We start from the raw sequence: 14,461 nt of genomic DNA, 5'->3' as shown, positions 1-14,461 counted from the left end.
CAGATTTCTTCATTTTGGAGAGTTTGATTTTTTTTTTTTTTTGATTTTTGAATTTAATTTTTGTTTTCTCATCAAACTGGAAATGAAGAATCGAATATCAGCGAAGCCATGGATTCTCGGATTGGCAGTCGCCGGCTTAATCGCGGGTTCTTTATTGATTTCCGGTTACATAGGATTCGTGGACAGTAACTTATTCTGCTCAATCTCCGGCACCGGAGCACCCATAATCACCGGATATTCACCGGCGGAAGTCCAGTTTCAGTCGATAATCCATTACGCAACCTCGAAGACAGTTCCACAACAATCAATCGATGAGATCCATATCTCGTACGACGTATTGAAGGTACGATGTCCTTGCAACTTTCTGGTTTTCGGGCTCGGCCACGATTCGTTGATGTGGGCGTCGCTTAACCCACTCGGAACTACGATTTTTCTCGAAGAAGATCCGAAATGGGTTCAGACGGTTCTTAAAGACGCTCCCATGCTTCGAGCTTATCACGTCCAGTATCGGACGCAGCTTCAGGAAGCAGATCGGTTGCTCTCAACCTACAAATCGGAGCCATACTGTTCGCCAACGAAGGCCTTTCTTAAGGGAAATGAGAAGTGTAAGTTAGCGCTTCATAATCTCCCAGAAGAGATTTACGAGAAGGAATGGGACCTGATAATGATCGACGCGCCGAGAGGGTATTTTGCGGAGGCTCCTGGTCGGATGGCGGCGATATTCTCCGCCGCCGTAATGGCGAGGAATAGGAAAGGATCCGGCGTTACCGATGTGTTTTTGCACGACGTTGATCGGAAAGTGGAGAGAACATTTGCACAGGAGTTCTTGTGTAAAAATAAGTATTATGTCAATGGAGTTGGAAGGTTATGGCATTTCAAGATTCCTCCGGCGGCCAATATGAGCGAAGCCGATCGATCTTCCGATCGATTTTGTTAGATCAGAAGGGATTTGTTCACCGGAAATTATTTTTGTCTAAAGATAGTTATCGGTCTAGGGACCGGCGGTGAGGGAGTTGAAGGGAAAATTTTCTTTGGATATCAATAAAAACCCGCCGGAGTTTGAGCTCATGGGTCGGACGGACATTTTTGGCCGTCATCTCCGGCTGTGTTTTCGGCCGAAAAAAAAGTAGAAGATTTCCATCTTCTCTTAATTGACTTTTTGTTCTTTCTTTTACCCTTTTTCTGTATTCTCTTTTTTCTTCTTGTCGCCCCCACTTTTTTTACCATGTTTGTATAATGATGATATCTTTTAAGTTAAATTCAAGTATTATTACACCATTAATCTTTAGAATGTTAATTGATTGAAACCCTATGTTATCAGATAAATTTCTATCTTCGAGATTGGTGGTTGATTTCCCTAGCTTAACTACTAATTAATTCGAATTAAGGGATAAAATTGCTTTAAATACACACCTGAATTCAAAAATCTCCGCCATCAACTGAAGAAGGGATTGAATGCTGTGAGAAAAAAGAGTTGAATAAGAATAGTCATTATCAACATTCTCTTTATGGCAAGAGAAAAATTCAAGCTATTATATATTATCATTCAACTAACTGTACAATAAAGTGATAGCAAAATAATGATGGATATTTGTGGCAACATAGTTCATACAGTTGAATTGATTATAGATATTTGTGGCAACCTTGTTCATAAAGTTGAATTGATTTGAAATCTGCATCAAGTTAGTTTAAATTTTTCAATCAAACTTTCAATTGGAAGAGGAGACAAAAGGAAAGAAAAAACATCTATCTATCTATATATCTATATATATATATATATAAAGACAAAGATGGTTCATTTGTCTTGCCCTGTAGTAACCAAATGCTTTATCCCAAATTTAAAATGAAAGGCTAATTAACAACAACACTAGCAAACAATGCAACATGGATAGCTTAAAACGGTTCACTTGCAAATTTGGCTTGCGGTTGGAGAGAGTTTGAATCTGATCCTTCCAATTGTTTGAATTTGATATAACTTAGTACATAGTCTCTATAGTTTAATAAAATTCTCGTAAATAGTCCATGTTGCTTTTTCGCAAATGAAATTAACACTTCAACCTAAAATTATTGGAGGTGGTAAGTTTGGAAATTATAGTGCAAAAGATGGAAGTCAGAGAGAGGGAGAAAAGATGATGTAAAATTAGAGAGCTTTTTAGGTGGAATAATCAACATATCTAGAAGGATAAGAGTGATTACATTACAACGACTCGTACAAGTAAACCCTAATTCAAAAAAAGGAACTATAGAAAGTATTTCATACGGTCATCTCTCTTCATTGCATTGTATACAGCTTGAACCTGGAACGGGAAACCACAAAACATTACACATCACAAGCTCAGTCTATAAAAAGATTCACCTTAGATAGTTCTCCAACCACAACTTCCCATTAATTTCAAAATGCTAGATCATAAACACCATTACCCTTGAATTTCGTGGTTTGTTTCAAAAATACACTTAAAAGCAATCAAAAGTTACACAATATCACCCTTTTAACTTTTACAAAGGTTTCAAAAGTGCCCTTGAAATAAGAATCTTTCAAATTTTCAAACGAAATGAGATTTTGAATTGTGTGACGATAATCTAAAATAATGTGAGGGTCTAAATTTTGTTCTAGATCATTATTACATCGTTTTGTATCTAAGTTTTTGTCCAAAATTCAAAAGAATTTATACTCCAAGGGCATTTTTGAAACGTCTGTATGAGTTCAGAAGTAATATTGCAACTTTTGAAAGTATAAGATATTTTTTAAACAATAGCAAAATTTTAAGTGTTTTTATAATTTAACCATTTCAAAATAATTAGCCAAAAATAACAATAATTTCTTCCGTTCAATGCAGCAGATGATAATATTTAAGTTCGGATTACTTTACTAAAGTTCTTTATTTAGTTCCTAATTTTTTCCTTAAAAAACTATTTTAATTCATCAAAAGTTCATTTGTTAAAATTCCAATGAACGTCAGAAAAATCTTTAGTGAAAAAGTGAAGTGATAAAGTAATCTGCAATTCTTTTAACAAACATTTCTTAAACCTTCTATCTCCTTTTATTCTACTCTAACAATTGACCACGATTTAACCTATCAATTTCTCGATTTCCATGTATGTTGATGTATAAAAAAGTTTGTATTATAATCTAATTGGCAATCAAAAACTTTGAATCTTGTCAACTTTGAATCTTCAGGACAAGATTAAAAGTTGTAGAAATAAAAGCATTCTTTTTTACCATTTTCTAGAGTTAGGGCTTTGGACCTCAGGGATGAGATTTGATTAGGTTGGCAAATGTTAGATAGAAAAACTACATACCATGAACCTATTGTTTATTTATTTTGGGGATGGGGTCGACCAAATCAAGAAGCAGCATGACCAAACATTGTTTGTTGGCGGGTGGAGGGCATACTATGCTAACAAATTGTACGGAATCATTAATGAACAAATAAATAGGAGAGAGAGAGGGACCTGCTCACTGGAAATTACTTGAACTGGTCCTATGTTTACCGAAATGTACTTCCCTTTTGCTGATAATTTATGCCTCACCTTGCCCTGTAACACGGAGATATATTTTTTAGCAAACCAAATAAATGCAAGAACAAATCTGGAAACTATCATCCTATTGAGGTATAGCCCGTTCATTTATCTATTGATAATTCATGTTGAACCACTTTCACAACGACTTAATCGTTAGCTTTGTTGCAGATATTTTGAAACTATTAATTGAAATCATTTCATGAAAGGAATGAATATCGATGCCTATTTATAAGCAATGTACAGAAATAGAAATTACTAGAAACAGAAGAACAAACAATAACAAAACAAACGATATGTACAGCCAAATTAGTTAAACTAACCTCAATGCGTAAGATGGTGGGGACTAAACAGAATTTCATTGTTATCAAGAACAAAATGGAGAAGGTCCATTTTATTAATGCATTAACCATCAATATTAGCAAGGATCTACCCCATTCCTTTAAGGAAATTTGGACTTTGCCGTCGGCAGTTTACTACATATCAAGCATATACTCGCAAAGAGAAATTGTGTTTGCTTAAAAAAGACCAACTAAACGTTCGATGTCTTTGATATCATTCCTCTCTTTTTTACCAATGACCTGTTTGACATATACAGACGCAATGTTTCTATCCTTCCAGCACAATTCTTCAATGAAAAACCATAACGGCGTGTTCACCAAGATTACGTTAAATCACCAAAAACATAGTCTGTTTAGTAGTGGGTCTCTCTCTCTTACTTTGTTACTTGGATTAGCTTTTACATACTTACCCCAGTTCCTGCTATCTTGTCATTTTGTCGTATAATTAAATGAAATACGGAAAGGCCTCAAAAAGTAAAATAAAGAAAAGAAAAAGACCTTAAAATTGTACAAAGTGTAGAAAAAGAGTAGTTATGAAAAAGAAAAGTAAGAGCTTGCAGAAGAAGAAAAAAAAAGCAAAAGCATCCTAAAATTCTTCAATTACAATTTACTTCTATCAACAATCAGATTCTCCTATCCTCTTTTGCTGAAATCTTCCAATAGAAATCTCTAAAAGCATTACTCAGCAACCCTTAAACCTTATCTTTGAAAAAGTTGGCATGGCACGCAATCATAGAGAAAAGAAGCCTGCCACACAAACATCAAACAGTCTCCAAAATTTATTGCCAAATTATTTCCAATAGAAGGCACCATATGGAAAGGCCATTAACAATTTTATTCTCTTCTACGTGAAGCACATCATCATGAGGCTGCTAAAATTAAACGGATCCACACATGGATTTTATCATGTGTATATTTATCCCACGAAAGAATAGTCTACAAGAAAGGTTTGACTTTATTGGATAAATCAGTTTTGAAATAGCAGTTAAAATCTGATAGACCTCCAATAAGTAATAGTAAGTCGGTGTGAGCTGGTATAAATAGGGAGTTGTTATGTGTGTTTGTAAAGTTAGTTGGCTTGTACTTCTTGAGAGGAAGAAGAACAAGAGTGCCTTAGCTATTGAATTGAGTTTAACTCAATTCAATGTACATTGTATTCGATTTCATATTCATCAATAAAGGTTTGAATCAATTTCGACAAGTTTGGGACCTATCAAAATCTCACGATGAACAGCTTCCTCCATTGGAACAATATCATGAGACAGAGATTTAGCAGTTAAAATCTCACGATGAACAGTTTCCTTGGAACAATATCATGAGACAGACATTTAGACAGAAATATCCTCTCTCCCCTTTCCTGTTCAAAAGAGTTGTTGAAAGATATACCATTCGATTACACAAGAGAAATCCACTCCTGCACCTCTAAATTAGTTAGGCAAGCTTCTTCCTTCCAAACTTAAATTCCAATCTCCAGACAGTCGTTCCCACACTTAGAAGTGGTTTTATAATGGGATTGGGGATAAGCTCACATGAAGATATAGGTCTCTCGTAAATCTTTGAAAATTTGAAAATTGAACGAAATGGCAATTTGTTGGGTTCTAAATTCAGTTAATACTTGGAACTTAAGTAATGGGGTTGTAAAGCTTAAAATAACGGATACAACAGTTATAAAATGTCTAAACCAAAACCGGATGATGAAGTCACGTAGAAGGTAGGGTTTGATAATCAATGAATATTGTGTAAACATATGACAAGACATGAGGCTACCATATCTAACGATCTAGATTTAATTAAAACAATAGTATATAGTGCTAAACGAGTCACCAGTGCAAATTCATTCAATCAAAGAACGTAATTCTTCTGGCTTATTGAAGAACCTACAATTTCTCTACTCAAGGTATAAATGGTATGTGCACAATTGAAACTCAGTGTACTTATCTTCAAAGGTGAGCAGTTAACCACTATAATGACCCATCTTGCTAAATTGATTATAATACCGAGCGGATGTTGAAGAATTTGATAGACGTGAATAAATTGGAAATTATAAATAATCTATTGCAGAGAAAAATCTGACAAGATCTCCTAACTACAAAGCCATCAAGAACACGCACCCTTTTTTCGCTCAGGCCCTTTTACAAAGAATCCAACTAAAATAGTCGACCATCAGGCACGAATAAGAGAAAGAAGGGGAGAACAAAAAAGATAATGTATGGTAAACAGGGACCAAAAAAATCAATCTTCTATTAATCCCGGCTGAGAAGTGGCAGTAGATACTAGCACCAGAGCCACCATGCAACACCTTGAAATAAGTTTTCTCGATAACAAGTCTTTCTTCTAGGCTCTTCTTTTTGGTCGTTCTAATAATTGCCTACAACCTCCTATGCTGTAAGTCTGAAATTATGGGTTACTTCAATAGGGACATGGCTCTTACCATAAGTATAAAAAATTTCTTATTACCATATAGGGCAAGTAATCCCTAGATCTTTGGCTTGAAAGAAAGAGTAGGGTTTTCATCAACAAAGAACAAAAATCTCAATCAATTAGTTCAAATCCCTCTATTTGAAGCCCTTTCTTGGTGTAAACTTTATCATGGAAAACGTGAATGAGGAGGAAAGCCAGGCTCCATACCTTCAAGTGGTTAGAAAAAGAAGTAAAACCGTTTACGTTGAAGGATCGTTACAATATACACTAAAAAAGAGCCACAAAATACAATGGTCCATAAAGCTCCTCGAGTTTTTCTTTCTTTCTTTATTTTTTTTAGGGTTCTGAAGATCCTACTATTTCATTCAAGCGCCAGAGCCAAACCAAGCTATCATAAATTGAAGACAGGAGCTTTCTTGGTGTAAACTTGTTACCCCTTACAAGGATTGTAGTACCAATATTCCTACATAGAGCTTTTTCTGTTCCCTCAGCATGGGGCTTGGCTTTCCTCTATTTCTTGTAATGTTATACTTATAGACCCATAAGATCCTTTCTTGAGGAAATCCGAGAGAAGAAAAATAAAGAAGATATACACTTGTTCACAAGCCACAAAAAATGGACACTGGGGCAGAGAGGCTAGTAGGTCAACAATCTAAGGTTGCAAACAAGGTTAGATTTCTAGAAGAATCCACGGGTGTAGGTCGCACAATTCAGTGTAATGCTTTTAGTACAGTAACTTTGATGATGTTCAAAATTCTTCACTCAATGCTCTTCCTTTCTGGGAAGGAACTCCCAACTCCATTTTCACATCTCCCTCAATCAAATCCAAGCAAATGCCTCGTGGGGAGACATTAACCCATGATCACCTTTAAGCCATTAAACAAACTCACTTCAAAAGAGAGCATCGAGGAAATGAGTACTTTTCTTTTGCCCATCAACTGAAAGATTGATAATAGTAGAATGTTGATCCACTTCATTCAAGTTCTTTTAGCATTTTTTTTCTACAAAATATATCTTCCTTTAGACTTTCCAGATATGACCTGTAATTCTCTAGGAATTGCTTTTCTAGCCCATTTTATTCATGAGAAATATGTTAGGTACCCAACCTAACAAAAGATTCTCAAGAACACACAAACAACTGAAGAACAATCAAATATCGAAAATATATTGAAATATGTTATAATATCGTAACAACAAGTAACAATGTAACCCTTAGCCTTTCGAGAGGGCTACACTCTCCCAAATTCCCACAAGGAAATCCCTCAAAATTGTAAACCCCTTACTCCAACCCCTCTCATTCTATTTATAGCAAAATAAACTGACCTACTTACTAACTATTTACTATCACGCCCCAGCTAACAACCATATTAATATTCTCCCAACAATTCTATTATTTCCCTAACTAGGGTTCTTACAAAATACCAACTGTTCCTCTATACCATGCAACGTACTAAGCTTTGACAACTTAAATTTTTGTTATTTTCTGAAGCTCAAATAATAGCATCCACCTTGTCGTTTAGGGGATTAGGAGTTCAATGCAGTGACCATCCTGGTCCACATATACAAGAACTTTCATAATATTTTTTGTTAGCTATCGTGCGCAAGGGATGGGGAAAATGACAGACTTTGCCAGTCTATGAAAGATGAAAAGAGTTCAAATAACACTTCCAGCATTTTTACTTTTGGACATTTGCTGGAGTTCAACTTTGATGGAAATTGTTACAAGACAATCTCAACCTATTTTGTACCTAGATTTTCCCTTCTTTTTCCCTTCATTTTTCTTCATTCGGTATTATATTTTCTAACTGGTATTAACCAGAAAGACTACGTTTCCCACTTAAAAAGAAAACACAGGAAACAATATTATCTGGCCTAATTTCATCACTAACGGCAAGCATTAATTTCAATTTCTAAGAAATTCCACACACGTGAGGCACCACATATAACTGCAGAATGAAGTGAAAGATAGACCCTGTGGAAACTGAAAACAATCACCTCAGGAATTGGTTGTTGGATGACAGACTCCACAGCAACAACCATAGATTGCACAAAATCATCTCCTCCAGTTCCAATCGCTGTAAAGCCTCTAACACCAGGGTACGAGTTCACCTGTTCAATAATCATGCAAAATCAAAGGTGATGGTAAAAATATAGCTATTAGCTAGACACTGGAGTTTTTATATGGATGACCCAATCCCATAGGTGCTAACGCGGAATAATCCAATCCTAAAAATCAAATAAAAACTATCCTATTGTTGATGTCACATAGCACTCTCTTGAAATAATCAGAGCCCTAAAGCGATAATTCATATCAATCACAATTTTTTTATAAAAAAAAAATCAACAATCAGCCAACTGGTGATTAAAAATGAAAATCTGTCAAGGTGAGACATCCCTAACACGATAATGGGTGGTGGGGTGCTCTATGGCATAAGCAGAATGTTAGTCTTCATTGATTTTTTAGAACTGTGTCATTCAACATTAAAGCTCTTGGATTGGTTCATCCCTACAAAAATCCCTAGATAATCTGATTTTTACAGTAAAATCCTCCCTGAGTTTTCTACTAGCTTCTAACTGCGGCAAAGAGCTGAGAGAATAATAGCTTGAAATACCCAATTCTAATTGACCTAAACACCCAACATCGAAAGATACGAAGCTGCCATTCCATGCATAAACCAGGTAATGGAGCAACTATTTCGTACCTTTTGATCCAGAGCGAGCCACTCATTGGAAGAATCACTAGTCACTGTTCCTCCAAGTACCATATTCGTGGTATGCCCAACCCTCCCTTCTGTCTTAGACACCTCTGTATAACGCAACCAAACGAATTAACTATCAATGACGTCACGTAGATTAAGAAGCCATCAAGAAACACAAACACAAACAAGCAAAAACTCACACAACAAATTACACATAATTAATCGATATACGGCTTACAATTCGGAAGCCTTGATAACATAAGGGTCAGGTAGAAACCTGAAATTGCCTTCAAAACAGCCTCCTGAGGGGGGTCCTGACCGTCCTGATTAGAGGAAGACGTCGATTGGGTGTCATCGTAGGAACAATTCAGAAGAGTTGGTTTAGAGAAATGAAAACCTCGGGCATTGATTCTCCGGGCATTGCAATACAATCTGTGAGTGAAGGATCGGTTGGTTCGAAGGGAGGAGGAGGAGGAGGAGGAAGAAGAAGGAGGGGAGAAGTGAAGGGGTCGCGATGGCTCCGTTAAGAAAATGGATAAAGAACGCGACATGGTTCTGGCTGCGGCCATTTCTGGTTGTGGAGCTTTTGATTGAGTTGTGGGAATGGGAATTTGATTGCAGTATGGGAATCGGGAAGTAGAGAGATATTTTGTTCTTTGCCACCGCCCTAATTGGAATTAATTTGGTGCTGATTGGATTTATATTTGTGGTTCTTTCGGATAACAAAATTGGCGGTAAATTTTTTTTTAATTCTTTTTTTAATTATTGTTATTAATATTAATGCCTTTTAAATTTATATAAACTAAATTACCATGGAAATGTTAATAAATATAGCAAAATATTACGACCTATATTCATCTATTATCATAGATAAACTACGATGTTTTATTATATTTTGGTTCGTTTTTGTGTATTTGAAAATAATCTCGTAATAATATAGACTAAACTTTATCGGGAGTTATTTTATGCCTATGATCCTTTTGAAATTAAAACGTGAATGTTGATTATAAAATTTGTTTGAATAAGTAATTTTTATAGATTAAATTACAATAAATTTTAAATTTTAAAACTTATCTAATAACATTTTGAAACTTAGTAATTAAATTAAATTAATATTTTGAAATTTCGAGCTTCTATAAAAGAAAGTTTTAATTCTCTTGCAAAGTATCACTCTTTTGCTCAAATGTCAATTTTAATTACTTCTAAATCGAGTTTTACATGGGATTGTAGGGGAAGTAAACAATTTATGGAGGTTTTGCATGTTCCACTTGCACCACTTTGATTTTGTTTTTCGTGTTTTGCATAGCTTTGGAGCTGTTGGAGCCCTATGGATATCAAAATATTATCGCTTTTTACGTGGGTTCAATCTCATGGGTTTTAATGGTCACAACCATCCTAGAGTTGATCTTATTCATTGAATGATTAACTTGATGCAACTATTTGATCGATTACATCAATCAATCCTCATATTAAATGGCTCGTCCCCTTATTCGATGAGGACAACTCTCATTGGTTTTGTTTTTTATTTGAGAACCTTCAAGTTAAGGTACAATGCAATTTTTTTCGATATGGTAAGCAGGTCTCAAATGAATTCTTCATGATGTTAATTGCATTACGTTTCTTACTGCATAAGTCATCTTGTTGTTTATTGGCTTTGCAGAGCTCGCTTAAGATCATTGTCATATTCAATTGTATTTCTATAACTTTTTGAGTCTGACATTTCTTCGTTTTAAGTTAAATTTGAATTTAGAATTTTCGTGAGATTCAAAAATTTGTGGATAAACATTCTTGATTTTCATTTTTCGTGGCTTTGTCCTAAGCTAGATCAACCATAGATGTAATTCTGTCACGCACGAGAGTTAGCTACGGATAGTAGTAGGTTTTATTATTCAATCAAACAACCCTCTAGAGTTGGACTCTACTATTAATTTTGAATTTTTTTTTTACTCAAACACAAAATTTAAAGACTAAATATAACTTTTTAAAATTAATTAGCCAAATGAAAATTAGGAGGAAAAAAAAAACTCTAAACGAAGAGAAAAAAGAGGTGTCTGACCGGTCAAAACCCTAGCCTCGATCATCCTTCTCCCGTCCTTCGCCAGAATTCAGAAGCTCAATCTTACGTTGATCGAGCATCTTGCCGGCGACGGCAAAATGTACGGATCAGACAAAGGCACCGACGATTCCGAGAGAACCGCTTTCAGAAGAGCAGAAAAGAAATACAAACTATACTACGATGACACCTACAAATCTTCCAAAAAGTATTCCTTCACAATTTATCTTTCAGGTTCTATTTCATTCTATCGCCATTGAATTCCTTAATGGAGACAATGTTTCCAACTCTTTTTTGCGATTTCCTCTCAGGAAAAAACTACCGAAACATGTCGATTTGTCCGAGGTTATCGATTTCAAGAACATCCTCGAATCTTACAAACAAGATGGTTCACTTCCTGTGGGCGTGAAGGCGACTACATGCGATCTAGATAGGCCAGTTTTCTGCTTGGAGAATCGTCCTGGTATTGCCGATTCTCCATTTTCGACTCTGTTTCTTAGAAAAAAAGATCGCAAATTAAGTTGTTGTTCATATGTTTAACATGCAGGGTTTTATTTTATTCCTGGAGCGTTGAGTTTACAAGAGCAATGCCAATGGATTAGGGAGAGTTTAATGGATTTCCCGCAGCCTCCCAACAGAACCAACCACAATGCTATTTATGGACCAATTCAAGACCTGTTTATTGCAGCTAAGGAAAAGAAAGTTTTAGTTGAACATGATGAAATCTCTGATTTCAACCTTGATTCTGATGTTGAACCTTCCATTAGCAATGGAAGTACTCATAACTGGAAGTTTGTGGAGGAGAATACTGTTTCGTCCAGAAGAGGAACGGCCTGCAAATCAATTTCTGCTTCAGTATTACTTAGAAAGTTGCGTTGGAGTACACTTGGCCTACAATTTGATTGGTCCAAGGTGAGTTTATTTATAAAACTTCATATTGTGCTCGTATTATACCAATATAAACTATGTGTTGAATGTTTTTAATGGTTTCAAAACGCTTAAGCCTCAGAATATTGTTTCTGTTGCTGGGTTTGATATATTATTTTCTGAATTACTCACCTTGTTATGGCGTAGCGAAGCTATAACATATCTCTACCCCATAATAAGATACCCTCTGCACTATGTCAACTTGCCAAAAGAATGGCGGCAGCTGCAATGCCAACTGGGGAAGAATTCAAACCTGAAGCTGCAATAGTGAATTATTTTGCTTCAGGTAACTAAAGGAAAATTCATTAATGGGAAGTTAACAAAATCTTGCCTTTGTTGAGGATGCCACATTTGTTCACGGTTACTCTATTTATGACCGATTGTTTCTTTGATGAAACCGATGTTATCTAATAGCCATGACTCTTACACTATATTGATATTTCCAGGCGACACGCTCGGTGGTCACCTAGATGACATGGAAGCTGACTGGAGCAAGCCAATTGTTAGCATGAGGTAGGTATCCCTCTAACTTATGCTCTTTCAATTGCATTTCTTGGTGTATGTTAAGAGGGCATGGACTGGTATTGATTCTGTTGTCTATTATATCTGCCCGCCTCCACTTTGTCCAGTTTGGGTTGCAAAGCTATTTTTCTTTTGGGTGGTAAATCAAGACAGGATCCACCCATAGCCATGTTTCTTCGAAGCGGAGATGTCGTGTTAATGGCTGGAGAAGCAAGGGAATGTTTCCATGGTAATGTCGCCTTAATGCTCTCTTACACTATATCAAGATGTATTTCTTTTGTTTGTTATCACTTGGATATCTGAATCCAAAAATGTCAAGTGATTCATTTGTAGAAGTATCATTAACTTGCCAACACATGATGTCGTATCTCTTGTAGGTGTACCACGTATCTTCATCGATGAAGAAAGTGAAGAAATTTCTTTTCTTGAAAGGCATTTATCAAATCAAGATGATTTGCACTTTCTGGAATACATAAGAAATTCAAGAATAAACATCAACATTAGACAAGTTTTCTGATTTATTGGACGTGTCTGTCATCTTTCAATCTTCAAGATGGTTTTCAGGCTGCTTCAAAATTTTGCCTGGATGACGGGGGAAGGGAGTGGCTTTGCAAACTCATAGACAGGTGCAAAAAGAGATCGATGACAATCTGATTGCAGACCGAAAATCCATGAAGCTTAGAATCAAGCAATGGTTTTGGTTGGCAATGGGTGGGGATACTGCTGGACAGGCACATATAAAGGTATTATGATGTGCAAGTTCTTCTAGATGATTTAATTTAAAATACGAGAGTTGTTTACGTCCGCTTGGTAACAATTTTTCTTTTTTTCCTTTTTAAATAGTAAGTTTATTTTCTATCCAAAGTATCCTTTAGTTTTAGATAGTACTGATATTTACTACCTGAATTGACATGGAGCAAAACCACTTTTGAGTAACTTTTGGTTAGCACTTCTGCCAACAAAATCTTGTTCAGTTTGATTTTTGTCTAATGTTGGTATAAAGTATATAAGAAAGCAAGTAATGGAGAAGTGATGTAGTTTTTATTAGTTTAGGTTTCAAAAACTAAATACCGAAAACTAGATAGTTACTAAATTGAACTTACTAATCTTTACTAGTTGAATCAATGTTTGTGGATGGAGCAAAACCACTCTCAAAATCAAGAGATGAACAGTCTTTATGATTACAGCTTTATGGATTCAACCTTAATCTCCTGTCTTGTACTAACTCGACCATTTGAACATTTGATAACAAAATTTTGAGACATTATATTTCTTTTATTGCTTTCCAAGAAGAAAAGTATGTAGAAACGACGTTGAGAGATAGAACAAAAATCGAAATCTAGCACCTTAGACCAACTTGGCCATATCGACTTTTGTTGTTAAACTTTTGAATGTTAAATATTATTTTTATTATTCAAAAAGAAAAGAAAAATAAATATAAATAGTGAGGGATTCAAACCAAGGATCTATTGATTTTCGATAATTGTTGAGTGCTCGTTTAGAGCTAATCAAGTTATCTTAATATTTGACAACTTCATGAAAAAAAATATATGTTTTCATTACATGCTACTTTAAAAACAAAAAATAAAAGAATAATAAAGTTGATATACTTTTCTAAATTGTAACAATTCATCAAACTTAATTGCCAATTTTATAAAAAAATCAAAGGCTTTTTGACTTTAGAACATATGAACAAACTTGGCATTTAATCAATTTATCAATCTACAGATGAAAACAAAAACAATACATCAAATTAGTGTTTTTCTTGATAGAGACCAAATGATTTTTAAAACTACCGTTAAAAAAGAAAGATATTAAAATGATAACAGTATAAGAATTGAAGTTTAACCCAATTTGTGACGATTCAAACTGTGTCATGAAAATATTATTAAAGTCTAATGAAAGGTCTTATCTACATAAATATTGATAAAGCAAATGATCCATAAACTACAAAAAATAAAGCAATTCTTGATTAAAAA

The 14,461-nt window shown here is 35.1% G+C and overlaps 3 protein-coding genes across 4 annotated transcripts; 2 read left to right on the top strand and 1 right to left on the bottom strand.

Moving 5' to 3' along the window:
* LOC103488882 (probable methyltransferase At1g27930) lies at positions 1-1,282 on the top strand. The gene has a single exon (XM_008447807.3). The coding sequence runs from the start codon at positions 83-85 to the stop codon at positions 935-937; it is 855 nt and encodes a 284-aa protein (XP_008446029.1). The 5' UTR covers positions 1-82; the 3' UTR covers positions 938-1,282.
* Positions 1,283-2,130: 848 nt separating this feature from the next.
* LOC103488883 (uncharacterized) lies at positions 2,131-9,686 on the bottom strand. 2 transcript variants are annotated; one of them, XM_008447808.3, is made up of 5 exons: positions 9,258-9,686; positions 8,984-9,087; positions 8,277-8,390; positions 3,454-3,537; positions 2,131-2,297 (listed from the first exon to the last, which is right to left on the bottom strand). In XM_008447808.3, exons 1-5 carry the CDS (start codon positions 9,547-9,549, stop codon positions 2,241-2,243), a joined length of 651 nt encoding a protein of 216 aa, XP_008446030.1. In that variant the 5' UTR covers positions 9,550-9,686; the 3' UTR covers positions 2,131-2,240. The 2 variants fall into 2 exon arrangements, with proteins under 2 accessions (XP_008446030.1, XP_050947228.1); XM_051091271.1 differs by lacking the exon at positions 2,131-2,297 and having other exon boundaries at positions 3,240-3,537; positions 9,258-9,656.
* Positions 9,687-10,981: 1,295 nt separating this feature from the next.
* Positions 10,982-13,418, top strand: LOC103488884 (alpha-ketoglutarate-dependent dioxygenase alkB). Its single transcript, XM_008447809.2, has 7 exons — positions 10,982-11,241; positions 11,345-11,496; positions 11,581-11,945; positions 12,108-12,246; positions 12,407-12,473; positions 12,590-12,711; positions 12,860-13,418. The coding sequence occupies exons 1-7, from the start codon at positions 11,135-11,137 to the stop codon at positions 12,997-12,999; spliced, it is 1,092 nt and encodes a 363-aa protein (XP_008446031.2). The 5' UTR covers positions 10,982-11,134; the 3' UTR covers positions 13,000-13,418.
* The last annotated feature ends 1,043 nt before the right edge of the window (positions 13,419-14,461 follow it).

Source organism: Cucumis melo, chromosome 10 (genome assembly GCF_025177605.1).
Source record: "Cucumis melo cultivar AY chromosome 10, USDA_Cmelo_AY_1.0, whole genome shotgun sequence".
Taxonomy (NCBI): Eukaryota; Viridiplantae; Streptophyta; class Magnoliopsida; order Cucurbitales; family Cucurbitaceae; genus Cucumis; species Cucumis melo.
Note: the sequence above shows the minus strand (reverse complement) of the source record. Positions and strands in the feature narration are given on the sequence as shown.